The sequence below is a fragment of the Rhinichthys klamathensis genome, unplaced genomic scaffold (assembly GCF_029890125.1).
Source record: "Rhinichthys klamathensis goyatoka isolate OS25496 unplaced genomic scaffold, OSU_Roscu_1.1 h1tg000358l_1, whole genome shotgun sequence".
In the NCBI taxonomy this organism is placed as follows: domain Eukaryota; kingdom Metazoa; phylum Chordata; class Actinopteri; order Cypriniformes; family Leuciscidae; genus Rhinichthys; species Rhinichthys klamathensis.
The window spans coordinates 750393-776101 of NW_026606867.1; the positions used below are offsets into that span (position 1 = coordinate 750393).

Here is a 25709-nt window from a genome sequence, read left to right on the forward strand (position 1 = left end):
TATTTGTTCATGTTTTTTGCAGTACCAAGTCTAAAGTTGAAACTATTCATTATTTATAAATGTTTATAAACTTTTACTATTAATCATTTAGTACATTTATGGGCATTTGACTTTTAGCTACTGTAGCGAAACTTGTGTAAAGTTTAGCTAAATGCTTGCTAAGGACATTACACAATTGTAATTTGGGTGCAAAACATGTTTTTATTGCCTCAACACTTATATCCATATTCCTTGAATCATACATCAACACGAGAAAACAAAATAATTTTTTTGAGGAAAATACGGTAACACTTTCTATGAAGCCTGTATTTATAATGCATTATAATACATGCATAATGCCTTATAAACAACCTTATAATATGTTCTATCATCTGATAAAAAATCATAACAACAGTAATACTTAACTATTTGTGGTTATAACAATTAAGAGTATGATGATTTATAATACACAATGAACATAATTTTATCCACTTAATTTATAATGGATTATATCCCATAATTTCATATCTTTTGCTTTCCTAAATCTCATATCTTGACATTGTTTACATAAGATCTTCACATTATCATACTACATTGAGTGGTCTCTGCTTAAAGTGACAAACAAAACGTCCTACCATCGGTTGGACCAGAAATTGACTGGTCAAACTGCTATGCTTGATCTACTCACTTTTGTTGCCAGCTATTTTGACAACAATGGCTGTATGTTGAATTATTTTCAGAGGACAGTAAATATATACTGCTATGACTACTCTAAAATATATCCAAGTTTCATTTCTATAGTATTGTCCCTTGAGAAGATATACTAAAATGTTTGCTGAAATGTGAGGGGTTTATTCACTTTTGAGAGATACTGTTTATCTGTTCCCATTGTCTCACTGATGTTCTCCATATAAGTGAGTTGCTGGTATACTGGGGGGTGTCTGTATACTGTCAGTAAAAGGCAAATTCTTAAGCTGTGCCATTATTTATAAAGATTACTTTATTGTAGCCTATTTGAAACACACGATTGTCACGGTGTGGTGCTGGCAGAAGAAGACGAGGAGTCCAAAGTTCCAATGCAAAGTGTTTACTAACAATAATATAACTAAAATGGGTACAGACGCGGGTAGAAGGTTCACACACACTAGATACAAAGTAGAACGGACAAAGACTGACTGAACCGAAGGGAACTAAATACAAACACAGATTAACACTGATTAACAACACAGGTGAGCAGATGATGATGATGATAACGAGACAATGACAGACAGCTGTGATGATCATAAGTGTCCATGGTGATCGATGACGTGATAGGTGATTGTGAAGGAGGTGCAGGTGTGGGCCAACGAGGATGCTGGGAAAGTGAAGAGCTGGATGATAAACTGGTGACTGTGACAACGATAATGAGGCCATTAGCACACATCAAGTTTACTTGAAATGCAATTGCAATGTGTTTTAAAATCACTAAAAGTTTGTTATCAGTATAATGTTCAACACTCTTACAGTGTAATTGAATTGCAATTGTAATGTCACCAAATTACATTTGAAGTTTAAGCTGAGTGAATTCTGCATTTCAAAACTTAAAGACAAGAGTATATTTAAAGTGTACTTAATTATACTTGGAATTCCACAAACAAGTATATTTAATACAACTTTAGTTGAACTTCAGGCAACTAAAATGCATTTAGTACAAAATTAGTTGTTCCAATTTAACAGACTTTAACTATACCAATTTATAGTGTGCACAAATTTAGTTATACTAAAGTACATACGAATGGTTACACTTTATTTTGATGGTCCCTTCTGAACATTCTGTTGACTATACTCACATTAGATTATTAGTAGACTGTCTTCTAAATATCTCTTTATTTTGATGCTCCCCAACAGACATTCTATACTGACAATAAGTAACTTTGCTACATGTCAACTTATTCTAACCCTAACAGTCAACTAATACTCTATTAATACTCTAAAGAGAGTTAGTAGACATGTAGGTGCATTGCACCCTTAAAAGTTATAACCACAAATAGGTAAGTAATGTAAGTAACTGTTGTTGTGATTATTTATCAGATGATACAACATATTATAAGGTTGTTTATAAGGCATTATGCGTGTATTAATGCATTAAGAATACCCTTATAATGCATTGTAAATACAGAGTCATAGAAAGTGTTACTGAAATTACTTGTTCATTTCTCAAAACAATGTAAACAGTTTGAACAGTGTTCCCATATAGTAATCAAACTGACCCCTGTACACTGTTGTACCAAGCCTTAAACCTACCCTTACCAGAAAACCTGTCCTTAACCATACCCGTATCACACCTCAATTGCAGCAAAGTGTTTTGCAATAGAACCTGAACACAAGTACACTTAACATTTTTCTTGACACAAGTAGTTGTTATTGTTAAATTTTCTGTGTAACATCCAGATGACTCGTTGCTAACAAACACCGTTTTGCATTTCTACATTTGTAAATGTAGAAAAGTGCATTATGTTATATGTCAACTGAAGTTTAATGACATTTGTAAGCATTTCAATTTACATTAAATAATGATCTGTTAATCATTAAATAATGTTTCATATAAAGTTCATTAGTAAACATGAACAAGCACATTATCTTATATTTCAAGCTATCTGAATATATATATTAACTAATGATATGTTAAGCATTGTATAATGCTTGTTAATGATTTATTAATGAAAGTTATAAAGTGATACCTTTAATTGCATTAATGCATTGTGTGGAATTAATTCAACGTCTATGTGAAGAGTGAAGGTAGATTATTGCTTTTAGGACTCATTGATCCGATAATGTGTCAATCTTCTCTGACCCTGATCGGCAAAATTCCCCACATGCAGGGTCTTTGAAAGGAAGCAGACTAATGGTCATTCATCATCACTAAGTGCTGGGTAAACAGTGGAAGTGAGAGGGTGATCGTGCCTTTGTGTAATTTATGTGGGAAGCGATGTGTGTACAACACTGCGCAGGGCTGGGGTGTCTACGTTAGGCTCCAGAATGCTTTTATTTAAAGTTCTACTTGACCCTTAGGAAATGGCCTCAGAGACACCTGATCTAGAGAGGCCCCCCAGGTTGATGTTGTTTGAAGCCACTCATCTGTGTGTGAAGATGAGCTAAAAATATTAAACAGATAAGGCAGCGAGGAAGTCTCACTGTAAACTTTGTAAACTTCCTTGCTGCTTTATCGGTTTAACATTCTTTACGTTAACACCGCCCCCAAAACCTTTTTTTTCCTGCACAATCTGTTACATTTATTCTAAGCATATGCACATGTTTATTTGGTTTAGGTTTAGTTTATCTTTCTTAAAGTCGTATTGTTCCCTTTCACTGTCATTCAGCGAATCTTCCAGCCCCTTAAGCACGTGAGACTAAATCATACCAACCCACAAGTTCATTCAAGGCAAACAGTACAAAAATGATAACAATCCTGTTGGTTCATGTTCCCGTGTCAGTATATGTTCATGGCGAAATACCAGTGATATATACTGTTGGTGTGCAGCACATCTTTTCAAGATTTAATAGACCTGGTTTATATAGAGATGCTGTCATGTTGCTGGACAGAACACTTTAAAGTATGTTATTAATAATTAACGATAAACAGATACTGTTCTTTCCTTTGCATTATCTCTTAACCCTTGTGTTCTGTTCGATTTCTGTGTACACCCCTTATGGACCGGGTCAAATTGACCCTAATTGGATTCAATACAATTACTCAAAAATCACACTATGAAAAACAACAAAGATTTAGATACAAACTGTAAACTTTTAATATCAACATTTGTCAAACATTACAAAAACATTATATCTGAAAATATGATTTATGAAAATGTTTTTAAAACATTTTTTAAAACAGTTTTGTTTTGACAAAATTGGAAAATAAACAGTATACTGATTTTTTTTGCATATATTTTTTTTTTACATTTTTTTTTTACATTTTATGCTTTGAACATCGTAACTGAACAAAAAAAAATTCCTGTATAATGAAATTGTTTCATTTTCCTAAGTTAACTTTCCCTAGTTTCCTAAGACCTATTTTCCTAGTTTCATTATTCACTCACTGGGAAGTGAGAAACCAAACATAACAAAAACATACATTAAATAAATGTTTTTTATTTATTTTTTGGGCTCTGTGAAGCTGCCTTTGAAAATCCTACATATAAGTTTTGGTTAAAAGCTAGGTATTTTAGATATTTTGAATATTGAAATGAGAGCTTACTTTATTATCTGTGTCTGACAAAGATTTTCATCTGTAATTTGCAAATAATTCTGAACACTTTAATTTTAGCTTTTTCAAGTGTGTTTGGTTAGGGTTAGAGCACTTTTAGATGCACTTGCACGTTAGAACTGGAGTTGAAGTGCCCTGACATACAGAAATGTTTTTATTTTGTGTCTGTACAGTTGCTTTTGAATGGCTGTCTATGAGGGTCAAATTGACCCGCGAACATCACGAACGTAACAGTAATTTTGTTTGTATATGTCAAAACACATCAGCATGTTGAAACTTTGCATGCATGTTCATCATGATAAATGAGAAAAAGTCACAAAATATAAAGAAAAAAAACAAAGGTTAACCAGTATTTCCAACAACTTGAAAATCGAAACGGGTCAAATTGACCCGCAACATAACACAAGCTACTGTTGGCTCAGTGGGAAGCAGCCTTTAATGTGATAGATGAACATAAAAAGTTAAAGGGGTCATATAATGGTACATGCACTTTTACAAGTTGATTGTACTGAAATGTGTGTTGGCAGTGTCTGTACACAACCATCATGATAAAAAATCTATCCAGTGGTTTTGTTTTAATCTCCTTATATGTTTTCCCCTGCCTCTAATCGAGCCGTTCGAGCCTGTGACGTCACAAGCTCGCACGCCCCTCCCACGATTGTTGATTGACAGGAGCGTTTCAACACAGACCCGCCTTCGCTCATGAGGGAGCTGTCAATCATGGTCTGCGCGGCGCGGACCGGCGCGGTCATTGTTGATATGCTGGAGCACTGTCTATGAGCAGAATGGCATCTAAGCGATTGTGGTGTTCTGTTCTTGGGTGTAATAATGAACACAGCAGTCATTTTGATGTTCCTAAATCCGAACCGCTGAAGACGCAGTGGCTGTGTTTGTTTTCGAAGGGAATATTCCCCACGAGCAACGTCAATGCTCTCATGTTTGCGCGAATCATTTCACACACCAGACTGCTTTATAAACAAGGATCAGTATAAAGCTGGATTTGCTAAGAAGCTGCTCATGAAAAAAGGATCGGTACCAGATATTCGTGTTCCTGCTGAATCTCCAGAAGAACGGAAGTGAGTGAAACGTTTTATTAAACTTTATATTAATATTTATATTAATCTTTGCAAATCGCTAGCTGCACGCTTCACAATGAATGCGTCTAAGGTTTACACTCAGGGTACATTACGGCATGTTTTCTATGTATGACGTTCTCAATATAATTCATAATCCCACGTTTATACTGAACAACGCGTTATGGTTATTGTGTTATTGAGTTACAAACGGTGTAGCACAGAACAGAGAGGCGGAGTGAGCAAAGTTCATTATCATTTAAAGTCATATGCACTGAAACGGCGTGCTGAAAACAGAGCTGTTTTTGACCAGGTAAAATAAGTGTTTTCTTACAATACTAATGAGAATTTTTAATTAAAGTATATTACAAACTTTTAATTTAGACCCTAAAGAATCATATTAGCTTGTACAAAAATCGCATTATATGACCCCTTTAAGTTAGTCTGAAGAGCTGGTTGCCTTGCTATGAGGATTAGTGTTGCCATTGTTAGTATTATAAAACATAAAATATATAAATAGAATTGCTTTTGTCTGGGGGACTTTAACACACTAATGCTTATACACAAGGAATGTTAATTGATAATCTAATTGATTTTCATGATCTAATAATTCATGTGTTGGTTATATATATATATATTTTTTTTTTTTTTAAGCTTTTTCGCCTTTACATGACTTAGAGTGGAACAATGTTCTGTGTATATGTTGTATACAATGTATATTTTCTGAGAATGTCCACAGCCCACCATGTCACAACCCAACATTTAGTTAGTTAGTTAGTAAAGCCATGAAATTTGATGGTAGCTTGATGTACAAAAAGGGATATTCTTGATTATTTGTGGACAGCATCTGTGGAATACTGTTGATTACAGTAATTTAGTCTTGTCCCTCATTCTGTGAAACAATGGATGTTCACAGTAATGTACCTTACAATAGAACCATAGCACCAAAGCGGGCAGCATGTTGAATTAATGTTGAATCTGCAAATACAACACTGTTTGAAAGTACCATAATACATTACACATGTTAGCATGAAACCTGCTGCCAGGACTACTTACCAACATTGTCTGTTGTTATTTAGTAGTACACAGCGTAGTACACATACTAATGAAGTAAGCACAGGGTAAGAACAATTTGACAGAACTTCACAGATAAAATAACCAACTATTTTTTAATAAAATAAATCGTTTTCGTGCTTTAACAGAAATGCTTTTATAATTCCATTCCAAATTGCCCACAATGCTCCCACTGTAAACTATAGTTTTCTGTTAATTTTTACAAACTGAGGTTTTCTATTCATTTCTACACACTGAGGGATGTCAAAACTATTTTGTCTGGTAATCAACAGTAAGATGCTATTGTTCAGACTATATTGTTCTCTAATAATAAGACATGGCTTGAGTATGGAAGTGTGTTGCTAGTGGGTTGCACAAAAAATCAAGCAGCTACCTCTGAAAGGGTACGAAACAAGAAATTAAAAATAATTAAGAGGATCTGGGTTATCTTGTTGCAGTTTCCTGGCCTGCTGACTTGAAGAGATTGAGCCACTGTGAGACTGAGAGAGATGTTTCAGACGCATCCACTTCATGAGCTCCCTGCACCAGCTGGAAGTGGAAAAACTGGTGAACAAATAGTGAGTAATTCTACCATACCATTATTACTAGAATATTTAAATAAGGATACACAATATATATCTGTATCATATCGGTTATGAGCCGATATTAGAGATGTTTTTAATTTATCAATATTTAATTGTGCATGTTAATTTTTACCTTTAAATAAGATAACCTTGGTTGTCATCTAATACTCAATTGAATCTTTTTAAGTACAATTTATTATCACTGTAAATGTAATCTTTAGCCAATCTCAAAATGAATACGCATTTTTCACATTGTACAGTATGACATTGTGATGACTAAAATTTCTTGTAGCATTTAAAATAGTTGTTTTTTCCTTTTTTTTATATATACTGTATATATTTAGCCAAATAGTATAGAACTTTAATATGCCATTTATTAGTTATCAGCCATTACATGAAAATAGTTAGCTTATTTGTTTCGAATTTTAATATCGGTGGATCCCTATATTTAAATACTCTAAATATTCCAAGTTGTACTGATTTTTGAGTGCTGCATTAGGGTCATTTCAAAACGGATGACTTTTTTCTCCAGTGTTTTTTCAAATGCATTTCCTAAGCAGATCAAATAAACAAATTTGAATGCTGCCTATAGATATTAAATCATAAAGAACCTGGAATAATATTCTGAAATGCAATAACATTCCGGAATAAAGACTCCAAAAAGAAGAACTTTGTTAGGCTGAATTCTTATTCTCTCAATTCTCTCTTTAATAAGAATTTGAGGTACCATCAAGGACAAATCATGAATGCCACAGAACCTTCTGGATCATTAGACAGGTGACGCCATAGACTCGCTCTGTAAGAGTGAGTGTTAGGATAGTGCTGCAGAATCACATTACCAAACACCCACACATGCATACATAGACGCCAGTATACACTCCATCATTGGCGCAGAGTGCAAAGACAAAGAGACGAATGGAACTGGGAGCCTTCGTATGTCTCTTTCCTGGTCCAACCAGATGGGGATGAATTGAGCGACGGAGACTGGCTTCATATTTATTCATCACCCTTAGTTTCTCGTCTCAAACACTCACATACTGATGTTTTCTCCTATTATATCCATCAGGGTTTCTGAAGCTTTTGTGCAACACATTCGTCTAGGAGAAGGTGTTACATCACAGTGGAGCACAACAGGGGATATGGAAGGCTTAATCAGCCCTTCGGTGCCCAAACGGGCTTCCCACCCTCTGTCGAGGGGTCACCCCACCACCTCCATCTCCATTTGAAACACTCCAAAACGGGGGCTCACAATCCAGTGTGTGGGGGTGGAGGAGGGCTACAATGGGTCGCAGCGGCAGTCTGTGAAAAATCATCGCCAGTAGCGGACAAAAGGTAATGGAGAGCCTACACATTTGAGTCGTGACTCCTGCATGAAACAGCTGTAGGAGTTGTCTGACTGCACTTGTAGCGCTGTTGCATAACAAACTGGGCGGCTTTAATCGTGATGGGCGCAGGTCAGTTTTCCTGCAGCACATTCAGCCCCTCGGAGAGGCACTCCTATCTCAAATAGCACTAATCCACTGAGTGCATTTCAATTCGGTACTCAGCGATTCAGTGAACACCCCCGCGATGCCAAGTGTATGTGTGCGAGAGCATCACACGCTTGCCGAAAATCAGGAGCGAATGGCCACAAGCTGGTTATGTTGCACATACTTTTTGAAACTGAAATTTCAGATAAGAAAAAGGAGCAAATTCCGAAGTGTCGTTTCACGAATTGTTTGACGTACTTGGAGCTGCCTAAAGCTTACATTTGCTCTCCACGTGCAGCCACTCTCTGGTGTTCGAGCAAAAGTAAATGTGACATAAATTCGTTTTTTATTATATTTAAGGCAAAGAGCAGATCTAATGTTCGGGGTGGCTGGCGATAATTGAACGTGTGACAGGTAGGGCGACTGAGTGCAGGAGGGTGGCCTCAATCAGGAAATGAAAGGAAATGTGCAAAGAACACTTGGCTGGAGGGAGGAGACGTGTGTCAGGGTGCTATGGACTAAAGTGCTCTGCTGAAAGATCCATCAAATTAATCTCTTAGTTTTTCTAAAGCTGAGTTGCTGTTACCCATAGTCTGGCTGTGGCATTGAGTTGAACAATACTTTGGTTAATTTAAATTCATTGAAGAAATATTTCACCTAAAGACGAAGGCGAAGCTGGATAAATGACCTAGAGGTGCCACTGCCATCTTCCCCACATTTATAGAAATAGAATACACACATTTGCTACTAAATGTTTCGCTGGCTTTATTTTTTGAATTCAAAATGTATGTTTTTATGGAAAAAGAGTATACAAAGACTATACAATAATATATATATATATATTTTTTTCAATATATATTTCATGTGAATGTTAAGCATAACATATCGACACCTATTTATAGAAAAGTCATGTTATTAAATGCAAATTACAGGATGCCATAACCTTAAAAACAAGTAGAACAGCAGCCATTTTGTTGTGTGACATTCCGCCCTGTCGTATTTCACTACTGTCACAAGTTCGGTATATCTAGACATATTATTATTTGAGGTGGCACAATGCAATTTATTAGCACTTAAAGTTTTTAGAAATGTACTTTATATCAAAAAAGTAAACAGCAGTTATTTCATATACTGACTGGTTTAAATAACAGTAAGACGATAAAATATATTCACACCAATCTTAACAGGTATTACCTCAGTTATTCTAAAGCAACTCTTGGGTATTTAGCATTTGGTTGGACAGCAAACAGATTTACAAACATAAAACAATCTGTTACAATTTTACGTCAAATATTTTCCTGCTAGATATACAGTACAAAACCATATATCAGAGATCTAAGGATACAAAAATACAATTCTGCTTTCACAAATGAGTCCAGTTATAAATGTGCGTTAAAAAAACTGAACTCCAATTATTTCAATTATTATATAGTTCCTTGGCGTGACAAAATCAATTTTTTTTAAACAGGCAGTCTCTTGGATCCTTGAAGTGCTAATAAGGACCACAACAGGAGATACTGAGGACATTTTTCAAGCTTGAAAGTTCATCATAGTTTTACCTCTTTTTATTAGAATTAAATTTGTAATGTGTTTTTGGAACTTTTTTTATGCTTATTTGTCATTTCTTCAGTCCTGTAGTGTAATGCCTCAAAATATATTTTTTCAAAAACCTATACTGTGCGCTCCTAGTGACAAGAAACCTACACCAAAATGTATTTAAAATACATTTATTTCATACTAAGTATACTAAAAATCCATTAACATATGTACTGACACATCGCTTGAGACTTACTGATATAGATATTATAATTAAACTTTATTTGGAGTAACTTCTTTATTGCACAATGCACATTTCTTAATATTAAGCCCATGTGTTTAATATATTACTAAGGATAGTATGATCTCTGTCTTTAAATGCAAGATATTTTAAGTGTACCTACTTGCAAAAGTTCCTTTTTAGCACATTCTAATATACTTAAACATATCTTTAGTTGGACCTCGGCACTGGTTTCTGGATAACTAAAGTATATTAAGTACAAAATTAGTTGTTCCAATTTTAATAACTAGTATAATAACTTTAAGTATACCAATTTAGTATACCAAAAGTATAATTGCAGGGTATTTATATTAAGTACATAAATATGTAAATGCATTTGCATTATACTTAGTATAAAATAAATGTATTTTAAAAACATTTTAGTTTATTTATCACATTTATTTTTCACTATGTCTGAAACAATCTTGAGAAAATATGTAAACAAATATGTGAACATATTTTTGTCCTGCAGTTTGACCTGTATTGTCCGCTTTCTTAACTGGAACTTATCCATATCCTTTTGCTAATATGAGAAGTGTTTGAATCCTATTCAGTGTAGGAAAATCTTGAAAAGTTTAATATACCAAATGACTCATGTAACAAGTTCAAGTAATTCTTTTTGTGTGTGTGTAGATTTGTTTTCTCAAAATGGCAATCATAACAGACCAATTAAAAAGTGACTTTTATGGCCGACTTCCGAAGCTATTAGACGATGACATCCTGTTCTTTTGCACAAATTACTCAAACTGTCTCCCTCCTGTAAAATATTAAGCAGCGTAGATGTTTATTATAAACTCGGTCAGTAGCACAGCAGCGCAGCATTAACACAAACTTGCTTGTGGTGCCTGTGAGATGAATAAATCACATCAAATGAGAGCCATGTTTATGAAAGAGCCATTAGGTCAACACTCACGGTTCTATGACAAAGACAGATGCCGCAATAAATCATTGCAACAGACAACAAGTTTGATGGTACTTTAAATGAACCTCGGGTGAAAAAATTCTGCTTTCCCAAGGTACGCAAATCCAGATCTTTTGAGAGAGGTCAGAGGAGTCAAATACCACAAGGAAATCTCCTCGAGATGAACCCTGAAACATTGAAAAACCTCCCTCAGGGTTCGTTCAGAGTGGCTCTGTTGCTTGGAAACCAGAAGTGTTTGTCTTATGTTTTGTATTATGTCCTACCCGCTCTGAAACCTCTGCTGCTGAAATGTTTGTATGTATGATTTGCATTGAACATGTCGGTCGGGGCGCTTGCCTCTGCTGCAGCGCATTGGAGTGATTTACTTACAACTGACTGTGGATGATAATGAGGTACTTGTGCGGTGAGTGACGGGGTTGCTGTTTTCACAGGAGGAATCGCAGTGGGGCAGCTCCCTCCTGGCTCACGGCCCCTCTGGCTCCCCCATTATGTTCAACAAAGAATGTAAATCCACTGTTAGCTATTAGAGTCCCTCCTGCCAAACCCCTGCTCCAAAGGGGCACTGAGAACATTCCACCAAAGCTGTGGAATTTCACTGTTTTCAGAGAGGGAAATCAGGGAGAACTTAAATGAATCGTTTTAATTCCATGCTATCTGTATTAGCCATGATTTGCAGTAAACGTAATGCAGTAATAAGACATTTGTAGTGCTTGAGCGACAAAAACAAGGATGCAATTATTTCGGAATCTTAGCCTATAAAACTCTCTTCGGTTGAAAATGAAAGTGACCTATTACTGCTAATAGACCTATTAATGTAAAAAACTTCTTTTTTGTGTGTTTACATGACCAACAGTTTGTTTTAACCTTGAAATATAAGAGAGCACATCAAAACCTGAAGGTTTCACTCTGGCTGAAGGTTTCTTTGCAATTGGTCTCTTGGGTTTCATCCATCTTTTGACATTGTGTGGTGTGACATTCCACCAGTATGGTACACATGACTTCTTAAACCATTTAGATGTACAAATCTGTTTTTGGACAATGTGTTGAACAATGTGCAACCTTGTAACCACATATCACCACCCTCAATCCCCTCCCATTGAAAAAATTCCTTAAATTCCTTAAAATAATGACACCCAAGAAGCACCATTATGTGGACTCTTTCTATAGAATGGAGGATGGACAAGTAAATATTCTCATTCTGTTTCCTCAGTTCTTGCAAACCAGTTACCCCAAGTTATTGTAAGAAAAATCTACTTTCTTTTATTTTTTATGACAAAAATAAGTTTATCAGTAATACTGAGTTGGTTGGCCAAATTTGCAGCTCTGTTTGTTTATTTGTTTGTTTTTTATGTTTATTGCTAAATTATGTCTCTGATTTTGGGGAACCCATAGACAATTATAGAAAATTAAATTACCTTAAATGTTTTCTTTATTTGATATATTTTCATATCATTACTTTTTAAATATTGAGTATGTTTTACTGACCATTTGTTTTTTAGAGTTCCAGGCCCTATTTTTGGAAAGTGCATGTTTACTTTTCATTTAATGCTCTTTTACATGCACAGCACTGTGTACTAATTACACAGAAGCTTAAAATGGTGAAGAATAAGTTGCCTGTGATTATATATGAAAGCTCGGTAACACTTTATAATAACTACACGCAAATAATCATTAGTTAAGCATGAGTAAACAGTTAATTCATCATTCATAAAGCATTAATAGACATTAATAAGCAGTTTATAAATACAGCTAAATGCTTTCTTCTTGATCTATAATTTATTTAATAATTGTATTTTCATCCTTTATTAATGATCAATTTATTATTTCTAAATGAATAATTGCATTTTTTATAAACCAGTTATTTAAGAGTTTTCAGTGGTTCATAAGATTACTTAGAACGTGTAAGTAAATGATTAATAAACTATTTAAATGTACATTCATACATCTTATTATTCAGACATATAGTGATGGTTACTTAGTGTGTTAATAAATGCTTTATTAACATGTATTTATGCTGTAATTCAGGGTTAATTCGGGTAGTTATAAAGCATTTAGTAGTAGTCAGTTAACTATGTTTGTGAGCTCATCTAAAGTGAGGACTATTCATGCCTTGTAAAGCATTTATAAAGGAGATTTAAAGGCTGTTAAATATTTCTATGTTCTGTATCACTGTGTTGTGTTTGTTACATTTTACTGTTTAGAAGATTGATGCACCTTCAAATCTCCTTTATAAAAGCTTTACAAGGCATGAATAGTCCTCACTTTAGATTAGCTCACAAAATAGTTAACTGACCACTACTAAATGCTTTATAACTACCTGTATTTACTACATTTACTTACACTTTCTAAGTGATCTTATGAATGACTGACAACTCTTGTTTGTAAATAATGCTATACTTCATTTAGAAATTATTAATTGATCATTAACAAAGTATGAAAATACAATTATTAAACGCATTGTAGATATGCTTATAAATCAAGAAAAAAAGCGTTTATAGCTGTATTTATAAACTGCTTATTAATGTCTATTAATGCTTTATAAATGATGAATTAACTGTTTACTCATGCTTAACAAATGATTAATAGCATGCAGTTATTATAAAGTGTTACCGAAAGCTCTTATCCATCATCATATTGGCTGAATTGTGCATTTTCATATGCTTTCTTGGTACGACTAGGCAAAATTTTCACTGACATCAGTATTTTTTTTCCACCAGGAGATATTAAAAGCCACAAGCGAAGGGGCCAGACACTTACAGTGTCCTTTGGCACTCTCTACTATTTGGTGACCTCTCAATGACAGAGCTAGCAATGGGCCACAGCGTGCCAGGTGAGTCTTGCCAGCTTGTTCAATTGTCCTACTGTGCCGTTGTGACGCTGCTGCAGTCTAAGCTTGTGAGCACCAGAGAGCCTTGCCTCATTAGTGTGGGACATTTGTCAGCCACCTGCTTGTTTTATAGCACCCTATAGTATCCAGCATGAAAATATATAATCTGAATTGCTGACAAACACAAACTAACATTTCTCTCTAAATAAAGGCAGGACTGTCTCCGCTGTCTACTGCTTTTTACTTTTCTGGCTACCCCACGTCAAAACCATTTCTTTCTTTCTTTTTTTTTCTTTGCAATTTTTCAGTGTAATAAGTTGTGGTTTCCAGTCTGCACGTGGGTGTCACATTGGCGTGTACCAGAAGTTCCACTGACTTTCATCCTACTGAGTGTTGGGCTGTACTGTGAGGTTTTGCTGCATCTCTGGAGCCACGGCTGAAAGGCCATGGCACTGTGCTTGTGGGCTGTGTGGGGTGGCCTCCGTCAATGGTACCTCCTCCTCTGTCATTTACTTACCACCAGCACTCCCACTGAGCAGATGAGACACTGTCAGACTGTGGTCTCTCTTATCTGGTACATGGGATGAGTTTTGGGTGGAGTATCAGGGAGAGCAAGCTGTAGGCAAGAAACTCCATGATACTTAAGGCCAGGGATATATGATGACATTTCATTTGTCTATCACAAAATGTTTGAAGACTAATATCTGGTTTAAGCTTTTGTTCGGTCTCTTGTTTACTAAATCACATTTAGATCTTTATCTTTATGCCATATCTGTGTTTGTATGTTTTGTTTTTTTCTCCTGTGTAAGCTTGTTTGTCAGTTTCCTGGTTTCCATGGCTGAAGGTATTAATACTACTGTTCTAAAGTTTTATGCTAAAAATTTGTTTGGGGGGTCGGTAAGATTTTCAATATTTTATGCACAATAAGGCTGCATTTATTTGATTAAAAAATATACTAAAAACAGTTTTAACAAATGTTCTCTAGATTTTGGAGAAGAATCTTAATGTTGTGTTGGTAAATAAATGATAACATTTATAACTGTTGAGTTCTCATGCAGATTTGCAGAGATTCTCGCAAATTTAATATACAACTCTGTGGCTATAAGTGGTCTTGTGTGGGCGTAAATGCAGGCCATGCCTACTCCATCACTGGCGTTGCATTAATTGTTCCACATGCGTATCACGGATTCTCTTTGACCCCAAACAAACATGCAGGCGTGTTCAAGCGTAAACATACACATTTTCAGTGGCTTCCTGCTGCCACCACCTACATACCCGCCCCCATCCACCCACGTCCCTCTCTTCACTTCCTCTCTGTGACTGACAGCCCACCTAACAACCCTGCAAACCCCCACTCACAAACACACACGAACATCGAAGGGAAAGGTCACCCCTGGTGCAAACTCTCCTCAATAACAATGGCACATGTTCATAATCAGGCACGAGGGCTGACACAGATTGTCCCGGCAGTAATGCTCCTCAGCCACAGATGGAGGGAGAGAGGGAGGTTTGTGTATTTAAAGTTGCTGTCCAATTCACAAACTCCCTACATAGTGTTCGCTGCTCTACTGAGTAGGGGATATCTGCAGAAGTTTGCCTCATGATAATGATTTATTCATATTTATGAATATATGTAATACATTAATTTGTGCAATGCATAGAATAAAGTGTATTGTATTCTAATGTAAAATATAGTTGTGTGTGTGTGTGTGTGTGTGTGTGTGTGTGTGTGTGTGTGTGTGTGTGTGTGTGTGTGTGTGTGTGTGTGTGTGTGTGTGTGTGTGTGTGTGTGTGTGTGTGTGTGTGTGTGTGTATAATATATATATATACATGTGTGTATAATATACCCTGGCTGGCTACACTGTAAAAAAATGCCAGGAATTTACAGGATTAAAGAGTATTATTTTACAATAAAATACTGTAGTCAGAAATGTACAGTCAATGCTGGGTAATTTTCTTACAAATTACTGTGAATCAATAGCATGATGATGCTGACATCACAGTAACTTTCTGCTCTTGTTTTACTGCGATTTCACATTATAATGTTGTCTTTAACCATGCCACTGTAATAAATGTAATTCTTTACCACTGTAATTGGTTTGGTCACCATAATGGTGATTAGTGTTCAATTTGCTTGGGATCTTTGACCCTCTGTTCATATTCAAATTTATGTTCTAGCCAAGTCTGGAATGTGACAAATAAAAAACATTTGTTAAAATGATGACAAGCTAGAATATGAAATAGTTTAGTCAAACTATTCTTAGCATGAATAGGAAGATTTTGTTTTAGTATTATTTAAGCATGAAGATTTACCAATATCTTATTTCAAATTCATAACTGTGTTGTAGATGTACCTTCCACAATAGTGAAGCAACAGCTGAGATTCATCTTTGAAAGATGTGACATCATTTTATAATCATCACCTAATGATTCACAGACATCAATACTTGACATACAAAACACAACAATGGTGACACTCAACAAATAATAAAAACACTTATTCAACATAAACCAACATTACAAAATAAATCAACAACACAAACTGCTAAAAGCAAAGCAAAAATAAGTTCAGCTGCACAGATAAAAATGAACAAGAATCAAGAAACTCCACAGCATAATCTATTCATGCCACACTGCATGCTGGGTACCTTCATTGTACATTTGCACTGTAGAAATACAGTATTGTGTTTTCCAATACTGTAAACTTACAGTAAAACCATGTTTTTTGTATTATTTTTTTAGTTTAAGAAAAGTCCTACTGAAATTAACCTGGAATAAACTGTAATTTCACACTCAAATGTTTAACAGTGTATAGTTTGTGTTAAACATATAGCAAAATATTTGTGCTATTTGGTGAGTCTGGTTTTCAACCCAGTATTTTTATTGAGTCTTTATTAATATTAATATTGATGCAAAATCATATCCAAAGCAATATGATTTGTTCTAAAAACATATAAGTTTTTTCCTTTTTTTTTTAAAAAGAATCTGAAAATATAATTAGATTAATTATAATTAGTTATATGATACACTCACCGGCCACTTTATTAGGTACACCTGTCCAACTGCTCGTTAACACTTAATTTCTAAGCAGCCAATCACATGGCGGCAACTCAGTGCATTTAGGCATGTAGACATGGTCAAGACAATCTCCTGCAGTTCAAACCGAGCATCAGTATGGGGAAGAAAGGTGATTTGAGTGACTTTGAACGTGGCATGATTGTTGGTGCCAGAAGGGCTGGTCTGAGTATTTCAGAAACTGCTAATCTACTGGGATTTTCACGCACAACCATCTCTAGGGTTTACAGAGAATGGTCCGAAAAAGAAAAAACATCCAGTGAGCGGCAGTTCTGTGGGCGGAAATGCCTTGTTGATGCCAGAGGTCAGAGGAGAATGGCCAGACTGGTTCGAGCTGATAGAAGGGCAACAGTGACTGAAATAACCACTCGTTACAACCGAGGTATGCAGCAAAGCATTTGTGAAGCCACAACACGCACAACCTTGAGGCGGATGGGCTACAACAGCAGAAGACTCCACCGGGTACCACTCATCTCCACTACAAATAGGAAAAAGAGGCTACAATTTGCAAGAGCTCACCAAAATTGAACAGTTGAAGACTGGAAAAATGTTGCCTGGTCTGATGAGTCTCGATTTCTGTTGAGACATTCAGATGTTAGAGTCAGAATTTGGCGTAAACAGAATGAGAACATGGAACCATCATGCCTTGTTACCACTGTGCAGGCTGGTGGTGGTGGTGTAATGGTGTGGGGGATGTTTTCCTGGCACACTTTAGGCCCCTTAGTGCCAATTGGGCATCGTTTAAATGCCACGGCCTACCTGAGCATTGTTTCTGACCATGTCCATCCCTTTATGGCCACCATGTACCCATCCTCTGATGGCTACTTCCACCATGTCACAAAGCTCTAATCATTTCAAATTGGTTTCTTGAACATGACAATGAGTTCACTGTACTAAAATGGCCTCCACAGTCACCAGATCTCAACCCAATAGAGCATCTTTGGGATGTGGTGGAACGGGAGATTCGCATCATGGATGTGCAGCCGACAAATCTGCGGCAACTGTGTGATGCCATCATGTCAATATGGACCAAACTCCCTGAGGAATGCTTCCAGCACCTTGTTGAATCTATGCCACGAAGAATTGAGGCAGTTCTGAAGGCAAAAGGGGGTCCAACCCGTTACTAGCATGGGGTACCTAATAAAGTGGCCGGTGAGTGTATAACTAATCAGTTTATTAATATGTAATAGTACTAGTAAAGCTTTGCAAAATGCAAAAAGAATAATGTTTTAGGTATCACAAACTAAGCATTTTTTTTATTGGTTCATGTTCATGTAATTTGTATATTGGCTATCATTGTTTATGTGTGCATGAAAATTAAAACTAAATTTTAGAACATTTATTAATTAACCTAGATTACTAAATGGTGTAAAATACCTAATGATACCTAATACATTAACTAATGTTAACAAAGCTTTTTATAAATTGTATTTAAAAAATTCAAATTTGATGCCTCTTTGATATTTCGGAGGTGAATTAAACATAATGCCCATTGGACTGAGCAAACACGCTCTTTGTGATTTGGAATCTCACTTAAGATGGCTGAACACCTTGTGAAGTCCACTTCACAGTGCACAAGACACTTGGACCGTACCCAGTGTTCCTGCATTTCACACCATACATGCTGGTTTCAGAGTCTTGATGAATGTGTAAAACGGCATGTCAGAATGACCATGTTCTCACATTGTTTTGCTGTTCTCATTAAATACCATGGCCTTTGGTTTACACATTTCTTCTGCCATTGGCTGCAGAAAATTAAATGGCAATATTTTTATGACTATGAAACTTGATATCCCATTTCTCATTATCAATGCCGTTATGTTTTGAGATGTGTGAAAACACTTCTTAATTATGCCTGACTTTTCTCCTTAGGAATGTCCTTGATATAGCCTATATCAAAACAAAATGACACCATTAGCATGATGGAACAGATACTTTAAATAGATTGTGTCATGTGGATCTGAACATAAGTTTCTTGTGTGGATCCAGGTTTATACTCTAAGCACTGGCAGCCACATACAACAACCCTGCAACCCAGTCATGCCATATGGTCTCATTATAAGGTCTCCACATTTCTAAAGAAGTGTTTCCTTCTGTCCCAGATCTTCTCAGCTGATTGGCCTAGCCAGGCTTGTGTTTTGAGTAGTGTAGATCACTATGTTCAGTGAGTCACAGCACAGGAAGCTTCATCTGCACTGACTCAGCCCTGGGAAGAGGCGACATGGGGGAGACGCGCATAACAGTGGGATGTTTCAGAGCAGATACAGGGAATCACACGTAAATGATATAGGGCAAAGTGGAATTGGCACAGTCATAGAGCGTGCTATAAGAAAGGAAGATCCAGAGGATGGCAGATAGCGGGCATGAGCACACAATCACATGAGTCCTCATTCCAAAGTCTGTAACCTCATAACCTCATCCTGACCCCAAATAAAAGAAAAACAAAATCAAACCTTGTTTTACTGATTTTGAAATTGGCGGCATGGATTGATGTATCTATTCATATACAGTTTTTTTTAACATTCGCTAGAACCAATTTCTCAATACTCAAATCAAAACTTCTCTTACAGTGAGCAAACAAGCAAAATAAGTGGGTTAGACTCTGGATCATTTTTCATGGATCTGGCACAGAATACATTCAATGACTATATCTTTCAAATTGTATGAATTATTTTCCCACTCAAACACAACTACCGCCAACATTCTCTGTACCTACAGAATTTAAATCACCAATTTGCATATGTTTACATACTTTTTCCCCCCAAAAATGTTAAACTTAATTCAAAACCTAACATAAAACACATCTGAATAAGACATCAATTTGCTACAATTCTACAGTAATACCGTATTGAAAAAGTCTAAGCCACGTTAGTATTTTCACACACATTTTTTGTTTGTTTACAGTAATTCATATATTTTGTGTATCAGTATGACATATCAGTTTATATTTCCAAACATTCCTTTTGCCATTAATTGTAATAATCCAGTGAGATATTTGTATGCAAGGAGTCTGACAACAGTCAGTATGGTCCACACGGAGATCTGAGTCCATCTGGGATTACATGAAGAAACAGAAAAAACTGAGACAGTCTAAATCCAAGCTTAAAACCAATTTTTTTATACTAACGTGCCTAACACTTTTGCACAGTGCTGTAAAAAATTAAATACCATCTACACAAAAAGGAGAAATTTCAGAATAATTATGTACTGTAATGTAAACATGGCTCATGTAACCTACTGCAGCGAATTCTAAACACCAGATAGCTAGGAGTCATTAGAAATAGAAATTTTACAAATTTTATGTTACAAAACATTGTATAATGCTACCTGTTAGTGTTTAGGTCATTGTTTTTGTAAGTGACAAAGTGTGTTTGTTGGGTGACAACCTTTGCCAGGGTTATGAGACTTGGTTTGGGAAATGTATGAAGTAGTTTTAGTGCATTTTGGATGTGAAACTTAGCAATTAAGCAGAGTAGAAGTGTGTTTTCTCTTTTGTTTTTTTGTTTTAATATTGCAATGGATTCTGCTTTTTAGCTAGGTTTGGGAGTTTATTTATTTGCTCTAGAGCAATATTACAAAATATCAGATCAAACTGTAAAGTAATTTTTTTCCTAAAGTGACACGACAACGGCACTGGTGTATAAAAAGATACACAGAATTTGACTAATTGTGGCTATATTAATAAAATCTGAAAGGCAGTTGCTGCAGTACTAACAACAGCTACACAAAATGCTTGTTACTGTATTATTGTAGTTGCAGATTATTGTACTGTATTATTATTATTGAAGTGGCAGTAAAAACATTTGTTACAAAAAGATTTCTCTCTAAAACAAATTTCTGTTCCTCAATTCTGAAATAACGGTATCATGGTTTCCACAAAAATATTAAGCAGCGCACCTGTTCAACATTGATAATAATTAGAAATGTTGCTTTAGCACCAAATCAGCATATTAGAATGATCTCTAAAGGATTATTTGACACTGAAGACTGGAGTAATGACTGCTGCAAATTTAGCTTTGCCATCAAAGAAATAAATTACATTTTCAATATATTAAGATAGAAAACAGTTATTTGAAATTGTAATAATATTTTATGATATTTCTGTTTTTACTGTAATTTTGTCTAAATAAATGCAGCTTTGGTGAGCATTAGAAAGTTCTTTTAAAAACATTTAAAAAATCTTTCTGACCCCAAACTTTCAACAGTATAGTTTCATTTATTTAATTCTAAAATAAATGTTAACAAGCTATTTGTGTTTTAGGTATGCAGGTTATGTCAGAACGACCTTTGACACTTGCTATGAATGGTATGTAAATTCATGGCCTTCCTCCACACCTGAGTCACCCTCACCTAAAAGCTTAGGAGCCGTTTCTCCAGCAAGGTGTCCTGTTCTTACTTGTTATGACAAGTGCAGTAGTTGATGCAATGCAGCCAAGCATGCAAAATGGGAGATTTGACTATCTAGGTATGCTCATAATTGTCAGTTTGTGAATATTGCCCTGCTGGAGAGTGACTCCCTCTCACATTCCTTAATTTCTTGATCCAAATTACCTGTCTGCATGTCCAGTGAGCCTTTGAAGAGCCCCCGTGGGCTATTTTGGGAATTACCTTAGTAGAGAATCCCCTAGTTTTTTTTTTTTTTTAATTCCTTTGTGTGTAAATGATTGTTTTGCTAGAGGAACTGGATTTGGAGGGGCCGGGGAACAGAACATTTACGTACGGAGTGCCTGAACAGCTAAACCCACCTCTACTTCACAGTATTTGTGCCTGGACTGTCTCCTTTCTCAAACAGGTGAGGTGGGTTTATTTGTTCCTTATCTACATTTCTCACTTTAGTTTTGCCAGACGTTAAACATTTCAGGAAGTGGCTTTGGTGCAGTCCTCCCACCAGATGCCAACAGCTACAAACAATAACTTATGCAAACAAGGGTAAAACAAGTCACTCCACCTTCAATATCATGATGCTTCGCATGATACCTTGATGTACTTATGCTAGTGCAGTACAAGAGTTACATTGATATCTTTGCAGTTATTTTTCCCATACCTCATAGAAAGTCATTTAAAATGGATAATTATGACTCAAATACATTTTTGTAAATGATCATTTCTTCCGGCACACTCATTACAGCTCAAAATAAATCACTTGACCAGGAGTGGACATGAGCTTGACATGTCTCAACCTTGGTCAAAGTGTTCAAAAAGGTCAGCTGTAAACTTTATCATTTTAGGAAATCCAGCTTTTAGTGCCCTGTTGACACCTCTTGTCTAAATGCTAAATGTTAGGTCAGCAGTCATTTAGTTTCAAGCCATTCCAACAATTTTGATGTGCTTTACTTCTGCAGCACTCATAATCAGATAGCAGTAATAGTCATAATTTTTCAGTTTACAGTCAGAATTTTAGATTAGCATATTCTTAGAAGTACAGAATCGGATCCTATATAGTAATGACAAAGTGTTCTGATAAAGGCCTTTGTTTCCTTGAATTTTGCAGGGAAACTTTTCAGCTGCAAACCACCCATTGGCAGAGAAGGAACAAGATCTGTGCTGGCTATCAGTGGGTGCCAAATGCAACAGTGGCCTTCAGAACACACGATGGGCCTTCAGACATGAGATTGCATGGTAGCAAATAGGATGCAGTTAAGTTTGAAGATTTATATGCATGATGATGGATAGATAGAACATTTGATGAATAATTGGATGGATGGATGGATGAATAATCGGATGGATGAATAAATGGATGGATAATTGGATGATGGATGGATGGATGGATGGATGGATAATCAGATGGATAAATGGATGGATGGATGGATGGATAATTGGATGGACTGGTGGATGGATGGATGAATGGATGGATAATTGGATGGATGGATGCATAATTGGATGGATAAATGATGGATAAATGGATAATTGGATGGACTGATGGATGGGTAATCAGATGGATGGATAATCGGATGGATAATCAGATAAATGGATGATTAGATGGATATTTGGATGGATGGATGGATGGATGGATGATTGGATGGATGGATGGATGGATGGATGGATGGATGAATGGATGGATGGATAATTGGATGTATGATTGGATGGATAAACGGATGGATGGATAATTGGATGGACTGGTGGATGGATGGATAAACGGATGGATGGATAATTGGATGGACTGGTGGATGGATGGATAAACGGATGGACGGATGGATGGATGGATGGATGGACTGGTGGATGGATGGATGAATGGATGGATAATTGGATGGATGGATGCATAATTGGATGGATAAATGATGGATAAATGGATAATTGGATGGACTGATGGATGGGTAATCAGATGGATGGATAATCGGATGGATAATCAGATAAATGGATGATTAGATGGATATTTGGATGGATGGATGGATGGATGGATGGATGATTGGATGGATGGATGGATGGATGGATGGATGGATGGATGGATGGATGGATAATTGGATGTATGATTGGATGGATAAACGGATGGATGGATAATTGGATGGACTGGTGGATGGATGGATAAACGGATGGATGGATAATTGGATGGACTGGTGGATGGATGGATAAACGGATGGATGGATGGATGGATGGATGGATGGACTGGTGGATGGATGGATGAATGGATGGATAATCGGATGTATGGATGATTGGATGAATGGATGCATAATTGGATGGATGAATAATGGATAAATGGATAATTGGATGGACTGATGGATGGGTAATCGGATGGATGGATGATTGGATGGATAATCGGATGGATGAATGATGGATAAATGGATAATTGGATGGACTTGTGGATGGATGGATGGATGGATGGATGGATGGATGAATGGATGGATAATCGGATGGATGGATGATTGGATGGATGGATGCATAATTGGATGGATGAATAATGGATAAATGGATGAATTCTCATTCTACTGGACCTGTCTGCTGCCTTCGACACTGTGAATCATCAGATCCTCTTGTTCGCCCTCTCATCACTGGGCATCACTGGAACCTCCCTCAACTGGTTTAAGTCCTACCTCACAGGTAGGTCCTTCAAGGTCACATGGAGAGGTGAGGTATCCAAAGCACATCAACTGACCACAGGCGTTCCTCAGGGTTCAGTTCTCGGACCGCTCCTCTTCTCCATTTACACCACATCACTGGGACCTATCATACAGGCACATGGTTTCTCTTACCATTGCTATGCTGATGACACCCAGCTCTACCTCTCATTTCAACCAGATGACCCCACAGTAGCTGTACGGATCTCAAGCTGTCTGGCGGACATCTCGGCATGGATTAAGGAACATCACCTGCAGCTCAACCTGGCAAAGACTGAGCTTCTCGTCCTCCCTGCCAATCCGTCTCTACAGCACGACCTCACTATCCAGCTAGATTCATCCTCAATCACCCCATCAAGGTCGGTCAGAAATCTTGGAGTAATCTTTGATGATCAGCTGACCTTCACAGACCACATTACAAAGACAGCTCGATCATGCAGGTTTGCTATGCACAACATCAGGAAGATCAGGCCTTTCCTAACTGAGCATGCAACACAACTTCTCGTCCAGGCCCTGGTCATTTTTAGGCTTGATTACTGCAATGCTCTTCTGGCTGGACTTCCATCATGTGCAACTAAACCTCTACAAATGATCCAGAATGCTGCAGCTCGTCTGGTCTTTAACGAGCCCAAAAGGGCCCACGTCACTCCTCTGTTCATCTCTCTGCACTGGCTACCACTCGCTGCTCGCATCAAGTTCAAGGCTTTGACGCTTGCTTACAGATTGACCACAGGTTCAGCTCCCTCCTACTTCCACTCACTACTACAAGTCTACATCCCTACCAGAAGCCTACGATCGGTATATGAGCGACGGCTCGTGGTACCATCACAGCGGGGCACAAAATCACTCTCCAGAACATTCTCATTCACAGTTCCATGCTGGTGGAATGATCTCCCCACCCTCATCCGGAATGCAGAATCCCTGACAACATTCAAAAGACAACTGAAAACTCATCTCTTCCGGGAGCACTTAACATAAAAAAATAAATAAAAAATAAATAAAATAAAAATCCTTTCCTCTAAATCCTCGCTTGCCTGGCTTATGCTACTCCGAGCTATGTCTGAACTTTGTATTTTGAGCACTTCTTGCGTTGCTTTTGCCTCTTCACGATGACTCGCTTGGTTTAGTCCTCAGTTGTAAGTCGCTTTGGATAAAAGCGTCTGCTAAATGACTAAATGTAAATGTGAATGGATGGATGGATGATTGGATGGATGGATGGATGGATGGATGGATATATGGATATATGGATATATGGATGATGGATAATTAGATGGATGGATGGATGGATAGGTGTTTGAAGTGCCTACCTATACAAAATTGTTTAGTTTATATATTTCATAGTATCCAATCAATTAACTGTTGAATTGAAGAATGCAGAGCTTCTTTTCAAAAAGTACAGAATGTCAATTCTTCTTCCTGTCCAGTTGTTATAGCCAAACCACATCCGTTGAGGCATTAGCGAGCCACATTGGCTCACGTTGTGGCACTTCACTTCTCAAGTTGTGATTCCTTGAAAGTGACATCGCCACCATATGCCTGGTCCATCAAAGGGCCAGCAAATGGTTCAGGTCTGATCTTTCTTGACAAATATTTAAATCTAATTAAAATAGACT

General features: G+C 36.7%; 1 protein-coding gene across 1 annotated transcript; it reads left to right on the top strand.

The window, feature by feature from the left end:
* Positions 1–1271: 1271 nt before the first annotated feature.
* LOC130069228 (uncharacterized) lies at positions 1272–25062 on the top strand (the record flags this gene model as incomplete). Its single annotated transcript, XM_056232983.1, has 3 exons — positions 1272–1364; positions 23977–24106; positions 24293–25062. Coding segments are annotated over exons 1-3 (993 nt in total), but the record flags the coding sequence as incomplete, so codon positions are not given.
* Positions 25063–25709: the final 647 nt, after the last annotated feature.